The sequence below is a fragment of the Canis lupus genome, chromosome 6 (assembly GCF_003254725.2).
Source record: "Canis lupus dingo isolate Sandy chromosome 6, ASM325472v2, whole genome shotgun sequence".
Taxonomy (NCBI): domain Eukaryota; kingdom Metazoa; phylum Chordata; class Mammalia; order Carnivora; family Canidae; genus Canis; species Canis lupus.
This window is the reverse complement of record NC_064248.1, coordinates 6,094,477-6,114,268: the sequence shown is the minus strand read 5'-3', so window position 1 is coordinate 6,114,268 and position 19,792 is coordinate 6,094,477. Positions and strand designations below refer to the sequence as shown.

Here is a 19,792-nt window from a genome sequence, read left to right as displayed (position 1 = left end):
TTCCTTAGACATTTCTGGGCTAGGGCCCAGGGCAGAGGCTGAGGATGGATGACTTTAGGGAAAGAGTCAGGCACTATGTGCCCCTGTCTGGAAGGCTACATCAGAACAGCAGAGCTGAGGTTGTCTGGGCTCATTGGTGAACTGGGTGCCAGGATCCAAAGGGTGGTAAAACCAAATACTTTCTACCAGCAAAGAAGCTGCGGCCTGCTGTGGGGAAGGTGCTTACCCCAGGGCCCACGGGGCTCTTGCCTTTTGGTTTTTGTCTGAGCAGCTTCTGAGATGACAGCTCTAAAGTGGGACAGGGTGGAGGGGACAGTCAGAGACCAAAGCTGGGATAGGTCTTTGTCCCCTGCCATGGGGGCACAAGTGTGTGTCTGTGTGAGGGACAAGGCTATGCCCTCTGAGGCCTGGCCCTTCTGACTGACATCCTAGTTTGGGTGATTCAGAGACCATGAATCTATCAGACAATGACCTCTCAAGGCCTGGAGCACCTGTCCCCCAGCTCAGGGCCTTAGCTGGGACCCCTAGAGCTAAGAACAAGGCCTGAGGTGAACAGGGCCTCAGTCACCCTTCGGATCCCTTGACCTGCCAGGCCAATCCTGCCTGCCTGCCCCCTGCCCAGCAGGCGTTTGCCTTGGCCTGCCTCTCCCGCAGCCCTGTGGAGAACCGAGTGCCTGGAGTTGGTCACATCCGGCCCAGCCGTCTAAACAGGCCTGAGGCCTCAGAGCTTGCCGGGCCCAAGGGGAGCCCAAAATAACATCTGAGTCAGCGTCCCTGCAGACACCCCCACCCGCCTGAGCCCACAGGGAGGGGCCTAGAGGAGTCCCAGACAGAGGACCAGGCCAGGTCGGGCAGCCACCTGCTCTGGTGGGGCCCAGCCAGGCAGGCACAGCCCAGAGGGCAATGAGAGCATTAGGGTCAAGAGAGGGAGGCTGGGGAGTAGGGGCAGGAGGGGTGGCCTCTAAGGGGCTCCCATCTAAGGGAGACAGAGGTGTCTGCAGATTGCAGCAGTCCAGGTGGTCGATGTCAGACCAGGAGGGCCCTGGGGAGCAGGAGGGAGACCTCAACCCAGCCCAGGGTCACAGGAGGCTCCCAGAGGCAAGCAAGTCCTGAATGGTGGGCTGGATCAGGGCAGGACAGGAATGGGAGAAACACAGTCTAGATGGGAGTAAAATGTACAGAAGCCCAGGCGAGGAGGGGAGCCTGAGCACAGGGACCCAGAACAGGTACTGGAGTGCACCCCTCAAACCACGGCCCGCAGCATGGTCCGGCTGCCGACCCCACATTACCCTGGCTGGGCACAGAGGGGCCCCAGCAGAAGGGACCAGCTGCCATGAGCCATCCACATCCTCCTCTTCATCTCTTCAGATTGGCCCCCACCCCAGGAGACTCAGGGGAGTTGAGATCCCAAGTCTGGCATCAGGGACAGGAGCTAGGCTGCTGTCACTCAGGGTCCAGTCTTGCCCTGGCCTGGGGGAGAGAGCGCTCCTGGCCCTGGGACCGAGGGCTATTTGAGACTCCAGGAGGCAGGAGGCATGTGGCCTCCGCTCCTTCCTGAAGGCTGTCCCTGAGTGAGCTGGCCCCAGCAGTGCCAGGTCCCCACGTCCCCGGGTGGGTGGCTCGCGCAGGTCCCCTCACATCACAGCCCTTGGCAGCCAGGAGGTCACCGTGCCCCTCATCCCCAGGCTGGGGCAGGAGGCGGATACCTTAGTCCCTGCTGGCCTGCGGCTTAATCCCCAGCTTTCCTGAGGACGGCTCTGCTGTTCTTGGCCAGGGGCCTCCGCTGAGCCTGGCACGGCCCTGGCTTGGCCCTCACCAGTGAGTGAGGGCTTGGCCTGGGCCCAGCCAGGGCGGTGGACATGACGGAAGAACCTGGGGCCCGGGAGGGCAGTGGAGACCCAGCTGGGCTGTGGTCCAAGGCCCCCAGGCAGGTGGGCGCTCACCTCCTGAGGCCCCTCTCGTCCAGCAGAGGCCATGGCGGCCTTTTCGTAGCTTCGCTGGCCCAGGAACAGACGGAATTTACGCTCCTTTACACCTCTGAAACAAATTAAGGCTTTCCCAGAGGGAAAACCACCAAAAGATGGAGCAAAAATCCTGGTTCTCCCTGCTGTGGCAGGCCGCGACTGCGTCTCTACCGAACCCCCTCTCAGTGCTGAGCTTCTGGGTGGGGGAGTGGGGGTGGGGTACGGAGATGAATTTTCCCTGGAGCCCCAGGGGCCCCAGTTTCTGGCACTAGCCCTGAGCCAGTGACCCCAGCGGGCCACCTGAAGGGCTGCAGCTAGCATCTGCCGAGCAGCTAGTCCACGGCCGACGTGTGCAGTGTGCTCCTTGACTCCTCACTCCAGCCCCATCTAATCGGTGGGGAAGGTGAGGCTCTGGTGGGTGACTCACCCAGGGGCAAACAGCTCAGAGTGGGACACTGGGGACTCGAACCTGAAATACAGAAGCGAACCTTGGCTTTTGACAACCATGTGAATGGGGAGGGAGAGAGAAAGACTGTTTGTACCTGTCTGTGTTCACATCCCTGTGCGTGCATGTGTGTGTGTCTACATGTGTGCATCACAGCTGGAGAAGGGTGGAGAGCCCTGAGGCCGGCTCAGAGTGGGAAAGGCAGTACAGCAGGGGACGACAAGCAGGCTTGCAGCAGAACAGCGCCCAAGCAGTCCCCAAGGACTATTTTATTTTATTTTAGGTTTTATTTATTTATTCATGAGAGACACAGACAGAGAGGCGAGACACAGGCAGAGGGAGAAGCAAACTCCACACAGGGAGCCCGATGCGGGACTCCATCCCAGGACCCCAAGATCATGTCTTGAGCCAAAGGCAGACGCTCTACCTCTGAGCCACCCAGGTGCCCCAATGACTATTTCAGACACCTCGGAGTTCCCCGGTCTGTTTAAAGGGTTTTCACACCCTTTTTGTTCACAGGTCTTGCTTGTGGGTCTCTTTCCCAAAAGTCACCTGCAGAGAAATATTTCAGTGGGGGGCTCCCCAGTTAGCCACCCAGCTTCATCCTTGAGAAGTGATGCTGCGATCCCACCCCAAGGACCAGGGCTGGAGGGTGAGGAGTGAGCAAACAGCTGTCCCCGGAAACCCTTGATGTGTTCATCCTCCGTATTGAGTACTGGCATCGAGGAAATCACGTGCAACAAGGTCCATACTAGATGAGGGCTTACTCACCATTATGCTCTCAAAGCCCAGCACAGAGTGTGGGATATAGTACGTGTTCGTTGAAACTCTACTTTGGATTAATCCTAAAGGGGACTCAGACTAGATCAGAGACATTTAAGGCACAACCCACAGTGCTTGCTCCCAGGTAGACGTAACCAAGGAACTGTGCGGTTCTCGCTAGCTAAACCGGGATCTTTCTTTCTTTTTTTTTTTTTTTTTTTAACTGGGATCCTTCTTCTTAACACCATTTCAGGCCACTGCTGCCAGGCATCATGGTTGGTGATGGAACCTATTTGCCATCCTGCGAGGGGACAAGCCCCTCTAGCTTTGAATCTATGAACATGTGGAGAGGAGTGACCAGGAAGGTCCAGATGGTGGGGTATGTTTAGGGAGGAGTAGGAAAGATCAAGAAGGCTCCCTGGAGATTCAGTCTGGGGACCCTCAGAGCTGCATGAATGGGTGAGCTTGTCCTGCACCAGATGGGAAAAGCAGGGCATATGGAGAGGGCATGGGGGACCCCACTTGCTGCTTGAATCCTGACAGAGGTTGGAACAAGCACTCATTCCAAAAACCACAAGCAGCTCAGAGCTGTTATTAATTCCAGGGCTTGGAGGAAGAAATGGGGCCAGAGAAAGAGACAGTGCAGCTGGTGACCCAGGAGGGAAAGAGTTTTCCCAGACGTTCACCAGGGCCACCAAGCTTGGGGAGGGGGTGTGTGGGCAGGCAGATGCCAGGCCCTCTGAGATTTAAAATGCTTGTGGGCCAACATTAAAAGTTAAAGGTAAAACTATAAAGCTTCTAAAAGAAAACCTTCATGACCTTTGGGTAGGCAAAGATTTCCTAAACTGGACAGAAATAGCCCTAACCACTTGAGAAAAGATTGAAAAATTTGACTTTCTCAAAATCAAGAACTTTTGTTCATCAAAAGGCAACATTAAAAGAAAGTCAAGCCGCAGAGTGGGAGAAAGTCTTTCTAATGCATATAACCAAACACAGAATTGTATCAGCATATATAAAGAACATCTGCAACTCAATAGGAAAATGGTAAACAACCCAATTTCCAAAAATGGACAAGACTTGGGTGTTCACATGCCCAAGAGACAAATGAGAAAGTGTTCACCATCATTACTCATCAGGTAAATGAAAGTTAAAATCATAATGCAATACCCCTATACACCCAACAGAATGGCTAAAATTTAAAGACTTGACAATTCTAAGTGTTGGCAGGATTAAGCACAACTGGAACTCTTATATACTGGTGATGGGAAAATAAAAGGGGTAGAAGCACGTTCCCTTCCTTTTTTTTTTTCTTTTTTTTTTAGATTTTATTTTTAAGTAATCTCTACACCTGATGTGAGGCTCAAACTCACAAACTTGAGATCAAGAATCAGTCCCACGCTGCTCTAACTGAGCCAACCAAGCTCCCCCATACAACTAGTTTTTAGCTATCTGGAAGTTCCTCAAAAAATCATCCATATAATTACCATAAAACTCATCAATTATACTCCTAAACTGTGTACCCATGAGAAATGGGGACATATGTCCAAAAAAAGACAGGAATGTTCCTGGCAACATTATTCATAATAGAAAAAAAAAAAAGAAAGCAACCCAAATGTCTAAGTTTGTATGAGTTTCCTGGGGCTTCCATAACAAATCACCACAAATATGGTGTCTTAGAACAACAGAAATGTATTCTCTCACAGTGCTGGAGCCAGAAGTCCAAAACCAAGGTGATAGGAGCCTTCCAACCCTTCTGAAGGCTCCAGGGTGCTTCCTCACCTCTTTCTGGCTTCTGGTGGTCGATGGCCATCCTTGGCATTCCTTAGCTTATAGGTGATTCACTCTAATCTCTGCCTGATTTCACATCTGTGTCTTCCTCCCATGTGTCTGTCTGTTTCTGTGTCCTCACATGGCCATCTTCTCCCTATGTCTCTATGTCCCTATGTCTTCAGATGGTCTTCTTATGAAAACACCAGTCACTGTATTTAGGACCCACGCTAATCCACTATGACCTCATCTTAATTTGATTATATCTGTAAAGACTGTATCTCCAAATAAGGTCACATTCAGAGGCACCAGGGATTAGGACATGAACACATCTTTTGGGGGACACAACTCAACCCACTACAAAGTCCAAGAACAAGCAAAACGAATCCATGGTGACAGACATCAGCTGAGTGGTGATCTCTAGCAGGTTACCACCTGCGAGGGGCACTGATGGGGTGGGAATGTTCTAGATATTGATGTGGAGGGTGGTGTATGGTGTATATGGTGTATGGACATGTAAAAATCCTCAAACTGCCCACCCAAGCTTTGTGCACTTGGTGTATACTGTTCTTACTTTAAAATGCTCTTGCAGGGGACCTGGGTGGCTCAGTGGTTGAGCATCTGCCTTTGGCTCAGGGCCTGATCCCGGGGTCCTGGGATCGAATCCCACATTGGGCTCCCTGCAAGGAACCTGCTTCTCCCTCTGCCTGTGTCTCTGCCTCTCTCTCTGTGTGTCTCTCATGAATAAATCAGTAAAATATTTTTTTATGCTCTTTTGGAACTCAGTTCATCATTAGGTGAGCAAATGTGGTGCAAGTCAATGTGAGCACACATGCATACACAATGCCTCACGACCACTCACCTTCACTGACACCTCCCCAGGCCTCAATGTCCTTCTGTATCGTGGGCTATAAGGGGTTGGCAGGAGGGCCAGCCAAATTTCCCGGTGATTTCAAATGGAGCACAAGGCCAAGGTAGGAGATATGTTTCCCCCAAAGCTGAAAGCCAACACCTGAGCCTGGGATCACAGAGACCTCCCCACCGGGCATACTTCCACTTGCAAGAAAATGCAGGCAGCTGAATCTGCATGGGATAAACTACTTAATGCAAACCTCTGGGACTTGAGAGTCCCAGGCCCTGCAGAAGTGAACTACCCCAGAGGCAGAAAAAGGCACGGGCAGGAACATGGAGAGACCGGCAGGAGAAAGAGAGACACGCACACAAAGAGACACAGAATGAGAGATAGAAAGAAGGAAACTCCATCTATTTATTTGCCCCCCTCAGGTATGTATTCTGGATCAAGTCAATATGGGTGTTGGGGATGCAGAGGGCTCAAGACATAGCACCATCCCCTCAGGAGCTGATGGTTGTGAAATAAATTCTAGACATCCAGAAGGAGTGGGGCCAGGGTTTAAGGCAGGTCTGCCTCCTCTTCCCAAAGGAGCTGGTGTTTCATCCCCCCCCCCCTCCCCACCTGCCTCAAGAATCCAGAGATGAGATTGTCCAGCCTGCGGAGAGCACGGACAGGGCAGGCACAGTGCCCCACAGTGCAAAGGGCCAGCTCCAGGAGATGTGTGCTGGCCCCCCTCTCAAACCCCACTCTTCCTCCTCACTCCCTCCCCAGGCCCTGTCCAAGGGCCTGGGGAATGAGGTTCAAACCCCATCTGCCATGACTAGTTGTGGGACCTTGTGCAGGTCGTTCAATCTTTCTGGGCCTCAGTTCGCTCTTTGAAAATGGAAAGAGGATGTTTCACAATACAGGTCAGGTATGGTGAGGCCAACAGATCAGGAGAGGACCACCATTCCAAAGATCCAGGTTACTCCTGGATCCCAGGAGAAAGGGGCACCCCACGCAGGGCCACACAGGGAAGCACCAGGGCTAGTCAGGAGGCAGCAGGGAAGGAGCCTCTACTGTGGTTGCCGTGGGCTGGAACAGGTGAGGCAGGAAAAGCAAGCTCAGCATTGGCCTCTTTGAATAACTTAAGTGGGCTTTTGGGTATAAAGAGCATCCCTAATTGTCTGATGCCTGGCCATGGGGTGATTAGGGCAGGTGGGTAGTGGCCTGGAAGAGAAGAGCCCCAGAAAGCTGGTGGTTGAGGTGCGGGCTCTGGATTGGCTGGTTTATACATGAAAAGTGTGTCGCCAGATAAGTTGCTTGCTATTTGTAAAAATTAGCTAGCCCGGGGTGGGGGGTGTCTCTCCAGAGTCAACATTTTAATGCCTCCCCAAGATATCATGGCATCAAAATACAGAATACAAAGATATGATTAATACAAGGGAAAATAACACCTCCCCATCTGTCTGGACTATAAACCAGTTAGGGTCATGGAAGCTCCCAGTGTGGTGCCTGACAGGTGGCAGGAGCTCCGTACAGCTAGAATCTGAAGCCATATGTCATCTCTTCTGGGAAGCCTTCCTGGATTGGCTCCACCCCGTGCCCCCAGCCAGGCTTCCTCTGAACACTCTCAGATGCCTTCTTTCCACATCAGTGAGCTCTCACAGACATATTTCTGGGGAGCCAGAGGTCTCCCCAGTCTGGGCTGATGGGAGAGGAGTGGGTAACCACTCTGAATCAAAGATTTTTTTTTTTCATTTTATATATTTGAGAGAGAGAGAGACAGCACAAGTGGGGAGGGGGCAGAGGGAGAGATAGAGAGTCAAGCAGACTCCCCACTGAGCAGGGAGCCCGATGTGGGGGATCATGACCTGAGCCGAAGGCAGACACTTAGCCAACTGAGCCACACAGGCGCCCCAAAGAAGATTTTTAAACAAATGAATGAAAACAGTCATATACCCCTCCTGGATCCTCAGCCCATCTGGTGGCACCACGTGACTGGGGGAGTGAGAACAGGTGAGGGGTGTTCTGTCCTTATAGGACATCTTAAATATTGTTTCAAGAAAGGCACACATCTCCTCAGACCCACCGCTTAAGCCCAGGCAAGAATCAGAACCAGAGGGTCTGCTTTCAGGAGAGGGTGCAATGAGCATGCTGGCAATCAGAGCGTCTGGAGGGGTTAGTTCCAGAATGTTCCCTCACTGCACTTGGGGCCTGGAAAGAAGGAGACTAGAGTCTTTACAGAGGCAATTAAGTCAAAATGAAGTCGTTGGGCAGCCTGGGTGGCCCAGCGGTTTAGCGCCACCTTCAGCCCAGGGCGTGATCCTGGAGACCCAGGATTGAGTCCGGAGTCGGGCTCCCCACATGGAGCCTGCTTCTCCCTCTGCCTCTCTCTCTCTCTCTCTCTGTTTCTCATGAACAAATAAATAAAATCTTTAAAAAAAAAGTGGAGATTAGGACCCAGACATACACAGAGGGATGAACATGTGGGGACGCAGGGAGAAAGCGGCTGTCCCACCTGCAGGCCAAGGAGAGGGGACTCTGGAGAAACCAACCATTTAAGACACAAAGATGGGGTCGTGCGAGTATGACACTGAAGCTATTCACCTCAGACTGCCAGCCTCCAGAACAAGGAGACAATAAATTCCTATGGTCTGAGCCCCACCCCCACCCCCTGGTCTGTGGTCCTTTGCTGTGGCTGTCCCAGCTGACTAGTACATCCCCTGGAAACCTTTCCAGAAGCAGAAGCTGTGGTTAGAAGACACAGGTGACCCTCACACAGAGGGACCTGATGGTCGGGGTGAGGTCAGTGGTTCCCCCGCTTGAAGACGCTTACATATCACCTGGCGGACTCATTATAGCCCAAATGGCTGGTCCCACCCCAGAGTCTGAGTCAGCCAATTTGGGGCAGGGCCTGGGAATCTGCATTGCTAGTGCATCTGTTCCCCTCCAGTGCTCATGCTGCTGATCCAGGGACCACACTTTGAGAACCAATGTTTTTCATGCTCGTTAAACCCAGAACCACTGGCCTGATAGCCAGAGTCCCCCGTGGGAGAGTCACTTGTGGAGATGGGCCATCTGGGTCAGTGTTTCTTAAGGTCTGCTGTACATCAGAAGCTCCTGGGAAGACCCCAACCCTTGGGCCCGACACCAGAGATTCTGGTCTGGGGTATAATCTGGGCAGATTGATTCAGAAACCCCCATAAGTTCTAATGCACAGCTAGAATTGAGAACAGCTGCTCCAGGCTGCAGCCCCTTGGTTCAGACGGGACTCCTGGCCCAGAGAGGGGAGATGTCACCCAGGGTCACCCAGCGATCAGGACAGGTCAGGGAAGGATCGCTCCATCTCCTGGGACCCTGCCTTCCCACCAGAGTGGCAATTGTCATGATTTTCAATCCCCAGAAGCCCTTTTTTCAAATGCAATGTTACTCAGAGCCCCAATATATAAACCACATAAAACCACATCTGCCTTCGTACCAACTACATGGGGCTGGGAGCCATGCCCATCTAGCAACCTCACCTCTGCCTTTGGGTTTCTGAAAAATGTGCCCTGAAAGTCATGCTCTCCCTCATGATGTCCTTCCAGGGGGCCCCCAGGGGGTCTGGATGGCTCTAGGTCCAGGAGCAAGCACAGCCCACATCCCAAAAACAAATAGTGACCCAAACTCATGCACCAAGACCCCATTTCTTGTCAGTCTGGCAAGAGCTCGACATGTGGCCAAGCCAAGGGGGTCCACATGGTGTCCCCCAAAGGGGGCAAAGGGGGATCTCCTCCCCCCCATTCATTCACTCGCACATTCACTCAGCCACACTGTGGGTGCCTCCCCACGCTAACACAGGATGAACAGCTTGTACACGGTGATTGCAACAGTGTCTTGCAGACTTTCTGACAGCAACATGCAGGATGAGAAATCACAATCCAGCACGCATGTGCAAACACAGGTAACTCAGACAAAAGATTTAAGACACAAGACCGATCAGGTCGCAAATGTGACACTTTCATCTATTCTTTTCTATACTAGTCACTCAGTTTTCAAATGCTGCTCCTGCCCTATTAAATTGATTTCATGCCCATCGATGGGTCACAGCCTGTAATTTGAAAACTGCTGGGAGACCGTGCAAGGCTGAGCAGGAAGGGCCAGCATCCTCCCAGGGTCAGTTACTGGCGGGCTTCATACAGGGCTGGACAGCTGGGATTGTGTTTCCAGAAGCTCTCCGGCAGGCAGGCAGGCAGCCTGTGGGTGGGCTGAAGGGCAAAGGCCAGGGCCTTCAGCCTTCCTGCTTTTGCATACACCACCCGGAACACATCTCCCATTGAGAAAAGGGAACAGGTTCAACTCTGGCATTCTCCTCCAGGAAGCCTTCTTGATTACATCCCCTTTCCCAGGACTGTAGGTGCTGGTGTCTTACCCGTCCTCCCTCCCAAGGCCAGTGCCCAACCAAAGCTGGCAACTCAGGAATGTGGAGACCAGAAGGAACGAGGGAGTAGATAACCCAGGCCCAGCGGGAGCCCCTGGCCCGGCCTCACTTGCCTCCCACCCTGCATCCTGGCAGCTGCCCTGCCCGCCCCGTGGGACCCGCCTGGCGCCACAGGGATCAGGCCAGCTGAGGGTTCCGGGCATGGGTGGAGGGGTCTGCCCAAGGCAGGGAGTGGCCAAACGTGGTGTAGGGATGGAGACGGGCAAAACCCAGGAGGAAGACAGCTCCTCGCCCAGCAGTGTTCTCAGCTCAGGCTCTTGGAAGAGCTCCTGGGCACGATGGGCTGGAGGAGGTAGGCCGATAAGGTTGTGCCGGAGGAAGCACTGCCGTGAGCCAGGCACAGGGAGCATGGGCCGGGCAGGGGGAGCATGGATAGCTCTGCCTACCAGCTCCCAGAGCCAGCACTGAAACAACAGGGGTGCCCAGCCCTGTAAAGAGAGGGTCTTGCTCTCCAAATGTTGGGTGTACCCCACAGCTAGGTTTGTCACCCCATCAAAGAGTGGTGTGGCTGGCAGGGTGAAATGCCCCAGAGGCCTCAGCTCCAGGCCATAATGCGGTGGGTGACCTCGCACACCTCAAAAAGACTCAGTTTGCTCACCTGGGTAGCAGGATAGTTTATGGAGTCGTGAATACTTGTGTGAGTCCATCCTGTATCCTGCCTCTCCTGCAACTCACCAGGCTGCAAGCCTTCTCTTTGAGTGTGTATCAGAGGGGCAGGAGGTCTGGAGGGAAGATTTTCCTACTGGGGATGGGAGTTCCCCGTGGGTCCAGGAGCAGATTACCGCTGGCAGGCATCCCCAGAGAGCGCGGAGGTCCTGGACTCCCCAGCCTCATCACAGCCCTGGGGTACACGAAGGCACAGAGGCCCCAGTAAGGTCAGTGAGGCCAGGTGACACCTAGATTTTGGTTGGGGATGGAGGGTGGGGACAGAGAGAGCCAGTTACTAAGATGGGATTTACTGCTGCCTGCCCATGTGACAGGGGCTCAGCGTTACAATTACATAGATCTGGAGGAGATACAAAGAGTGCTCTCTGGCTATCCGAGTTTGTAGACAGGGCTCCTAACCCCTGTGTTTATATTTGGGATAATAATATCCCAAATTGCAAATGGAGATGTGCTTTATAAACTGTCAAGTGTCAAACAAATGAAAGGCGTGTTCTGGATTCATCCGTCCTGGGTCCCTGGGGCCAGGGGGGTGGGGGGTGGTTGTGTAGAGTCTGCCCAGCTAGCAATGTACCCCCCGCCCCAGACAGCAGCAGACAGTTCAGGAGGCGATGTGGGAACAGCACGGGGCAGAACAGCACGGCCTGTCCTGGACACCCACCCCCCGGCTCGCACCGGCCAAGGCCCCAGACTGACAAATGACTCAGACACACAAACACCCAGGCCCGGGCAGAGGCGAGGCGTTGCACAGAGGTTGCTGGATCAGAAATGAGGAGCTCAAGAACTGGGGCATGGGGGTGGGGGTGGGGGTGTTTTTGTGGGAAGGGGGCTTCCCCTGGCTCTCCCCTCTCTCCCTCCAGCCTCATCATCTGCTTTGGTCACCTAAATGGTGTCACAGACCCCATCCTGCATCTGAGCACGGGCTGTGTACCTGATGCTTACAGACATGAGTTTTCCATCTTAAAGGCTTGTGGAAACCCTTGTCTCCATAAGAGAAAATAGGACTTTCTGGGGGTTAATTACCTTTGATGTCACCATTATTGAGTATTACTAGGTGATCTGCCCAAGCTCATGATGACTACTGGCCCCCTCTGCACCCCCAACCTCCTCCTCGCACCTTAGCCTGGAAGATGCAGAAACACCCCATGCTGGAATCCCAGCCCCTTCCCCAACTCCCAAACTGCCTCAAAGGACCGCCCGTTCCTCCTTCAGGCCAGTCCCACATGATGAAGTGGCCCAGATCCACAGCTTCCCATCAATCAGCTTTTAACTGCAGACTCTCTACCTCCAGCAAAGCCTGACATCTCTGCCTTTGGCAGGTTCCTTTCCTTTCCTGGCCCATGGTCAGAGAGGTCCCCAGCTGCCTCTAGGCAGGAATGAGCCACAGAAGGCCTTTCTCATTTTCCAGCCAAACTGTTGGCTCTGGGTGCTGGCTGGTACCCCTCCTCCTCCCCACCCCGGGGCAGCCACCTGCTCTGGTTGGGTCCCCAGCACAAAGTAGGGCCTCTCCCCTGGGGCGGCCTGTCCTGATGGGCCCTCCGGTCCTTAAGGACGTCCCTTCTTCCCTGCCCTGTATAGCTCTAATCTTTGTGTAGTGAGAGCCACCTTCGGGGCTCATCCTTACCAGTCCCCTCATGACCTTCACCTGCACTGTCCACTCTGGTGGCTATTGGCCACATGTAGCTACTGAGCACTTGAAATGCAACTTGTCTAGGGTTGTCTGGGTGGCTCAGTCAGTTAAACATCTGCCTTCAGCTCAGGTCATGATCCCAGGGTTCTGGGATTGAGCCCCACATTGGGCTTCCTGCTTGGGGAGTCTGCTTCTCTCTCTACCTCTGCCACTCCCTCTGCTTGTGCATTTGCACTCACTCTCTCTCTGTGTCAAATGAATAAATAAAATCTTTTAAAAAGAAAAAATAAAGAAATGCAACTAGCCTAAATTGATATGTGCTCTAAATATAACTTCCACATCATTTTTTAAAATTGAGCATAATTGACATATAACATTGTATTCGTTTCAGGGGCACAACATGATAACTTGATATTTGTATATACTGCGATCACCACAATAAGTCTGGTTAACATCCGTCACCAGATAGTTACAACCTGTTGTGGTAAGAACTTTTAAGATCTGCTCTCTTAGCAACTTCTAAATATATAACATGGCATTGTTAAGTGTGGTCACCAAGCTGTATGTGACATCACCAGGGCTTATGTATCTTATAACTGGAAATTTGTACCTTTTGACTCCCTTCCCCCATTTCACCCCGCCTCTGGCAACTACCAATCCGTCCTCTGTTATCGGTGAACTTGGGTTTATTTATGTTTTAGATTTCACATATAAGTAGAGGTCATACGGTATTTGTCTTTGACTTATTTCACTCAGCATAACATCCTCAAGGTCCATCCATGTTTTTGCAAATAGCAGGAATTCCTTTCTTTTTTATGGCTGAGTAACATTCCATTGTGTATGTGTGTGTGTGTGTGTGTGTGTGTACACACATATTTTTTTCTTTGCCTGTTCATCAAGAACTACCACTTAGGTTGCTTCCCTGTTGTAGCAATTGTAAATAATGCTGCAATGAACACTGAGTGCAGATATCTTTTCAAAATAGCATTTTTGTTTCCTTCAGATCAATACCAGAAGTGGCATTGCTGGACCCTATGGTATTTGTTGCCCACACCAGTTTTAAGACTTAGTACACAAAAGGAATGTACAGGAGCACCTGGGTGGAGTGGTTGAGTGTCTGCCTTTGGCTCAGGTCATGATCCCGGGGTCCTGGTATCGAATCCTGCATCAGTTCCCCACAGAAAGCCTGCCTCCTCTCCCTCTGCCTATGTCTCTGCCTCTCTCTGTGTGTCTCTTATGAATAAATAAATAAAATATTTTTTAAAAAGGAATGTAGACCATCTCAATAATTTTATGTCAATTACACATTCAAATGATAATATTTTAGATATAGTGAGTTAAATACAGTGCATTATTAAAATTAATTTTACTTACATTTTCTTGATTTTATGGAACTATTGGAAAAGTTTAAATCAGAGAAGGGGCAGGTGCTGTCTTTAATGTCTGCAGCTGGGTCTCTCCGATGAGCAAAGATGGGTCAGGTTGGGGTTGGGGGAAGGGGTCCTTCATTTGGCTTTGCTGCTAATTCCCTCCAGAAGTGTCTACACTCGGACCCATGCTCCCAACCAGCATTCTGTTCCTTCTCAAATCTCACTTGGGTCGATATGAGAAATTCATGCTCTCCCTGACAGTAAAACCTTGACTTTATTGCCTAGGGGACTGGCTGAAAAGACTGCTACATGGAGGAGGAGATGACTGACAGCAGAGGACCCCTTGCTGAGAGGGAGCATAGCATGGGTCCCGGGTCCCATGGACACCAAGCTCTTCCCAGGCTAGTCCTAGAGCAAACGCTTATGTCTCTCTCTCTCTGGTTCCAGGTCCCACACAGACAGAGCATCCTGTTATCAACAGATAAAAGGACCATGTGTAGACAGGGAGAAAACAGAAACCACAGCCAGACTCTGGGGTCCGTTCTCATCAGCAATCTCTGCCCCCCATCTCCCGGAGGGCACTGTGCTATCATCCAGTCTTCTTGGATGACCCGGGAGACAGAAATGGGTCCATCTTCAGTGATGGCCAGGCCCGAGGGGCATGAGATGAAGCTTCAAGTCCAACCACGAAGGCTCCCACCAACGACCCTCGGAGGGGCTGGGGGCAGGAATACCGAGGGCACTGACCTGCAGGGACAGAAGCTGAGACTAGGGAGCCTTGCCAACATCCGGCCCTTCGGACAACATCCGGACAAGCCTGGGAGCTAGAGAGCAGCTCCACCAGCCGGAAGGGAGGCCGGCCTAGAGGAAGGAGAGCATCAGAGCAGTTGCACCAGGTCATACAGAGCCTTGAAGGTTGTACTCAGAAGTCTGGACTTTATCTGGAAGGCAATTGAAGGCTTCCGGGTCAAGCAATAAGATGCTCAGGGCAGGTGTGGCACACCCCTTTCTAAACAGGTGCACCTGGAGGATTTGGAAGACAGAGATGTCCTGTCAGTAACAAACCTGGATGTCTAGCAGTGAGTGGGCAGGTGAGGCTTGTCAGTGATAACTGGGAAGCCAGGCTCACCCAGCCCCGTGATGCACCATGCAGCCCTCCATGGGCGGTTCTACCTGAATGACCTGATTTAACCCACGCAGCTATGCAGGGAGGTGAACACAGAGTAGTTGAGGACTGTTGGGTTTCTAGGATGTATGAGCAAATGAATGAATGCATGTCAGCTAATAACTGTGACCTCCAGTCCTTACAGTATGTATTGAATACCCTGGGCTAAATTGTACTGAAGAATCACTTCAATTGATGGGTTCTGAATTGAAGCCCTTTCTGGTGTGTGAAGCCTCAGATGCAAGTTATTGGAGCTGTTCCAACGAGCACAGGGTGCTAAGAAAAAGGGGGTCCCAGATCAGGGTGGAACACAGGGCCCTGATTCTGTGGGGAGAGGTCTGGCCCAGCAGCCCCGAGTCTCTCCCTGCAAGCGCCCCTCCACACCTCTCCTGGATCCCCCGGCAGCAAGAACGCTCCTTCTGGCTCCAGCCTCTCTCCTGGTCCTGGAATTAATAAAGACTCTGAGCAGACTGCGGTTTGCAAGTCTGAAAGCCGGTTCCTGCCCACGTCACTGCCCCGAGAGGAGTGGGGCCCAGCTCCTCCCCAGCGCCCCCTCCCTTCCCCCTTCCCAGGAGGGGGCAGGCACACAGATGCACCTCCTGGCCTCGCTCTCCACATGTAGGCTCACCCTAGGTACTGAGCCTCCAGACCCCAACCCTAAGCAGCCCCTACCCCCAGCAACAAAGACAAGTTCGGGCTCATAACCTCTATCAGCTACCCCACAGTACCCCAAATAGAACACACTGGAAGCAGGAGCTGTACACTTACTGTGCAAAATAGCTTCAAGTTTGTTCTCCTTGTGTGTCCACCCTTTTCCAAACTCCTGAAGCAGACGCTGCCTAAGACCAGGGGGAGAGGATGGAATGGCCTGGGGTCCTAAGGTGGCCCCACAGAGAGCCAAACCTGATAGTTAATCCTAAACACAGGAGTGGTCCATGCAGGATGAGGGGTAGCAATAGTAGCCTAGTACTAGTACTAGCACCAAATGAGCCTGGAGCATTTTGGATCTGGCAGGCACGGTACAGAAATGTATGATCACATTTTATTTATCTTTGCAATAACCCTCCTAGGCAGGGATATTTATCACCATCTGACACGAGATGAAACCGAAGCTCTGTGAAGAGCTTACCCCAGTAGAAAGCCCTAGAGCTAGAATTTAGTGTTAGGTTCACCTGAGTTCAACACGTGGCCTTGTTAGTCCTCCAGAAGGCCACACAGCTCCAGGCTGGAGGGCGCGGGGGTCCTTTAGCTCCCTTGCTCAGAGCTGTGGTTGTGTCTCCCCCATCATTCTCCATCTGGGGGCAGGAAAAAGCTCACAGAACTTGTGACCTCGACTTTCCCCCTCCCCCACCCTAGAGGCTCTGATGATAGCAAGTATCTGTTCCCCTCCCGTATCCTCTGGCTCTTGAATTTCTTCCCCAATTTCGGGGGGCTGGGGAGGCATGACCCTCCGCTACTCTACCCAACCCCAGGAAAGTCCCCAAGGTCCTCATCCTGTGCAGGCAGGCTGGGACTTCGGGAGTCTTGGAAATGCTGGTCTCAGCTGTTTCAGCACAGGGCCGCCCCCTCCTGGCCACCAGCGGAATGTCAGCGCCCCAGGCGTCCTCCTGTGGCTGGGAGGGAACTTGCCGTCTGGGGACTCTGGAGTCTGGTCTGGGTGCTAGTGAGGCTCAGCATTGAGATAGATGGGGGCTGGGTGATAAAGAGGGGCCAGGACACTCAATCCGGGTGAGGTCCCCAACCCCTCGGTCCCCCAAAGAGTACCTGGGGATCCTGTCTGAACATCCCCAGACACTGTGGTCTACACAGGCCTGTGTGTGGGACTGTGACCTTGATCCATGAGGAATGGAATCCCTGTGGTGTGTCAGGGTCTCCCACATGTCCCCCAGATGCCCCAGGGCACTATGCCAATGTGGTCTTAATTCCCAGGCTGTTCTAATGCAGCCTCTGTGCCTTTGCAGAGGCAGATCCTAGACCTGCCCCCAAACCCTCCCCAGCATCAGCCGGGAGACAGTGACCTTAGTCCATAAAGGATGGACCTATAGTGTGTCAGAGTCCCCCCCCCCCCCCCCTTCTTTTCCCCTGATGCCCCACAGGGCAGCGCCAGCATGATCTCACCTTCCAGGCCGTTCTGCTCACAGCCCCTCAGCCTCTGCAGACATTGGCCCCAGGCCTTGGACCCCAGACCTGCCCAACACCCCACACCCCCAGCTTCGGGCAGGGACAGTCTCTGGCCAGACCTGGGGGTGTCGGGGGAGTCTGGAGGGCCGGGGTGGGGGCAGAGGCACAGGACAGCTGGCCTGCGTCCCCACGCTGGGCCCCGGGCCCAGCCGGAGGGGCGGGGGCCTGGCCACTCGGGCCTTGGCTGGGGCTGGAGTTTTGGCCGGGCTGCGGGCCCTCCCCCCGCTTCCTCTCCCGAGGGCTGTCCTGGCAGAGGCCCCCCTCGCACTTTCTGGCGGGAACGCGGCCAGCGCGGAGGGAACAGCTACAGAGGGAAGCCGAGAGGGATGGGGAAACTGTGCGTGTGCGTGTGTGTGTGCGCGCGGGTGAGTGTGTTTTAAGGAAAAAAGCCCACATCCAGTCCAGTCAGACTCAGCCTGGGAGGCTTGGGAGCGGGGCCTTTCGTAATTGCCCCCTCCCCGCGGCCCCCTCCCCCAGCTCCCCCCTCCCCCGCCGCCCGCCGCCCGCCCTCCTTCCCTCTCAGCGACGAGGCCGCAATTACGCTTTGGGGATAAAACGAGGCGCAGAGAGCGGCCCGGGGCACTTCTCCCCGAGATGGCGGGTCTGAGAGCTGCAGCCCTGCGGCCCGGAGTCCTGCTGCTCCTGCTGTCCGTCGCCCGCCCCTCGCAGCCCGGAGGTAGGCCTCTCCCTGCCCCGGGATGCCGCGGCCCCCCCTGACAGACCTGGGCGCCCTCCACCCTGCCGTCCGGGGACCCTGGGCGGGAGCCTCCCGGCCGCTGGATCCCCGCAACCGCGCCTCCCGGGAGCCAGCCCTGCCGAGGAGGAACCTGTCACCAGACACCCCAAGGTGCAGGGTGGTCCCGACCGGCCCAGGTCCTGCCGCCCGGCTCGGCTCGGCTCGGCTGAGGCCCCCCACCTCTGTCCCGGGCGCTGTCTGCGGAGGGGGGGGCGCGCAAGCATGCTGCGGGAGGGCCCTCGGGGTCCCCTGGCAGGGCACAGGCAGTTTGCACACGTGTGGATCCAGTAGGGACAGGGGACTGGGGCCGGAGGCCAGCTCAGCGACGACGGTGAGCTGTGTGACCTCGACAGGTTCCTTGTTCCTCCCCCCACCCCGGGGAAGTCAGGACCCCCCTCAGAGGAAGGTCAGAGTTCCGTTGATTCCGGGCTGCGGGTTGGAAAGCTGCTGCTGTGGTCTGTCCCTGGTGAGGGAGGCCGGGCCATCGGAGCGTGTGTATGTGTGTGCAGGGCATGCACACAGGAACAAGTGTGTTGTGTGCTACGGCGCAGGTGGGCATGTGTGTATATGTCCAAATGTGTCATCAAACCATAGAGGAGGAATGTGTGTTCACAGGTTCACCCCTGAGCAGGTGTGTGTGATGGGAGAGGGCGTAGGGTTTGTGAAAGTGCCTGTTAGCGTGTGCGAAAGTCTGCCACCCGACAGGAATGGACACAGGGGAAATATGCTATCCAGGTGTGGACTGTCACCGAGCATGTGACTCTGTGAGTGTGTGTGTGTGTGTGTGTGTGTGTGGTATAGGACACAAACAAGGATCAGAGAAGCTGGGGAAGGTATTCATCTCCTGGCAGAGGGAGGGCAGCCAGTGACAGAGGCTAAAGTGGACCTCGGGGCAGTTCTGGACCATCTGGCATGCTCTCTGCCATAGGCCACAAGGATGCCCCCCTCCCCGGGGGAGGCTACACACCTCAAGGGCTCCTAGGAGTGGCCCCCTGGGGAGCCCTCCAGAAGGTGCTCTTGGCCATGGGAAGAGAGGAGTGCAGAGACTTGAGCCATTTGGTGGGGTAGCCTGGGTGGGGTCAACTTCCCATGGGCGTCCCCCTTTGCCATTAGAACCAGATCTTCAGTGGGGGACCAGTGTCGGGGGCGCGGGATGGAGCAGGGCCAGGCCGGAGGGCTGGAATGAGGGGCGGGGCAGCAGCAACCCTCTCCCCCGAGCCACTGACTAGCTGAACAGGACTGCTGAGAGCAGAGGCTTCTTGCAGAGGTCAGCTCCTGGACCTGGACCTGGATGGGGGTGCGGCGGGGGGCATACTAGGGGGGCAAGACAAACCCCAGACGACCGGCCACCCCAGCACCCCCAAGAGCAGCGGCTCTGGACCCTCTCAAACCTCTTCCCCACTCCCTCAGGTGTGGCCCCTGAGCACCTGCCTCCCCAGACAGTGCTTCCACATAGAGCGTGGCAATTAACCCCTCAAAACCCCCGAAGAGTTGAGAATATGATCTTCTTTTACCCATAGGTAAATGGAGGCTCAGACAGGCTAAGGCAGCCCCAGGGGGTTAGTACTGGCCAGGTTCTCTGCCAAAGGATGGGGGCAGGGGCCGGGTATCGGGCTACATCTGGGGGGGGGCATCCATCTTCAGGAGATGAAGCCTCCTGAGTGGGCACACCCTAGGGCAGAATACACCCTCTCCTTGTGGCTCCAGTCACACTGCCAATGCTCAACTACTCTTCATCTTATTTTACAAATATAAATCTCAGCTCTGACCCAGGTGGTAAAGCAACTGGGTCCC

At 54.2% G+C, this 19,792-nt stretch overlaps 1 protein-coding gene and 1 long non-coding RNA gene across 8 annotated transcripts in view; one reads left to right on the top strand and one right to left on the bottom strand.

The window, feature by feature from the left end:
- Positions 1-13,214: 13,214 nt before the first annotated feature.
- LOC112646140 (uncharacterized) lies at positions 13,215-17,680 on the bottom strand. Of its 2 annotated transcripts, XR_004816933.2 has the most exons (5): positions 17,200-17,680; positions 16,254-16,376; positions 15,850-15,920; positions 15,466-15,524; positions 13,215-14,663 (listed from the first exon to the last, which is right to left on the bottom strand). It is a non-coding gene; the product is annotated as an uncharacterized LOC112646140 (long non-coding RNA). The 2 variants fall into 2 exon arrangements; XR_004816934.2 differs by lacking the exon at positions 15,466-15,524 and having other exon boundaries at positions 17,200-17,677.
- Positions 17,681-17,766: 86 nt separating this feature from the next.
- ELN (elastin) overlaps positions 17,767-19,792 on the top strand; it is a 31,916-nt gene continuing 29,890 nt past the window's right edge. For 3 of the 6 annotated variants that reach the window (XM_025425796.3, XM_025425798.3, XM_049111060.1), the window contains exon 1: positions 17,768-17,938. In XM_025425796.3, coding sequence (XP_025281581.1) covers positions 17,857-17,938 — 82 coding nt within the window. In that variant the 5' untranslated portion in view covers positions 17,768-17,856. Of the gene's footprint in view, positions 17,939-19,792 lie in introns of all 6 variants that reach the window. The other 3 variants (XM_025425801.3, XM_025425793.3, XM_025425794.3) reach the window with 3 other exon arrangements.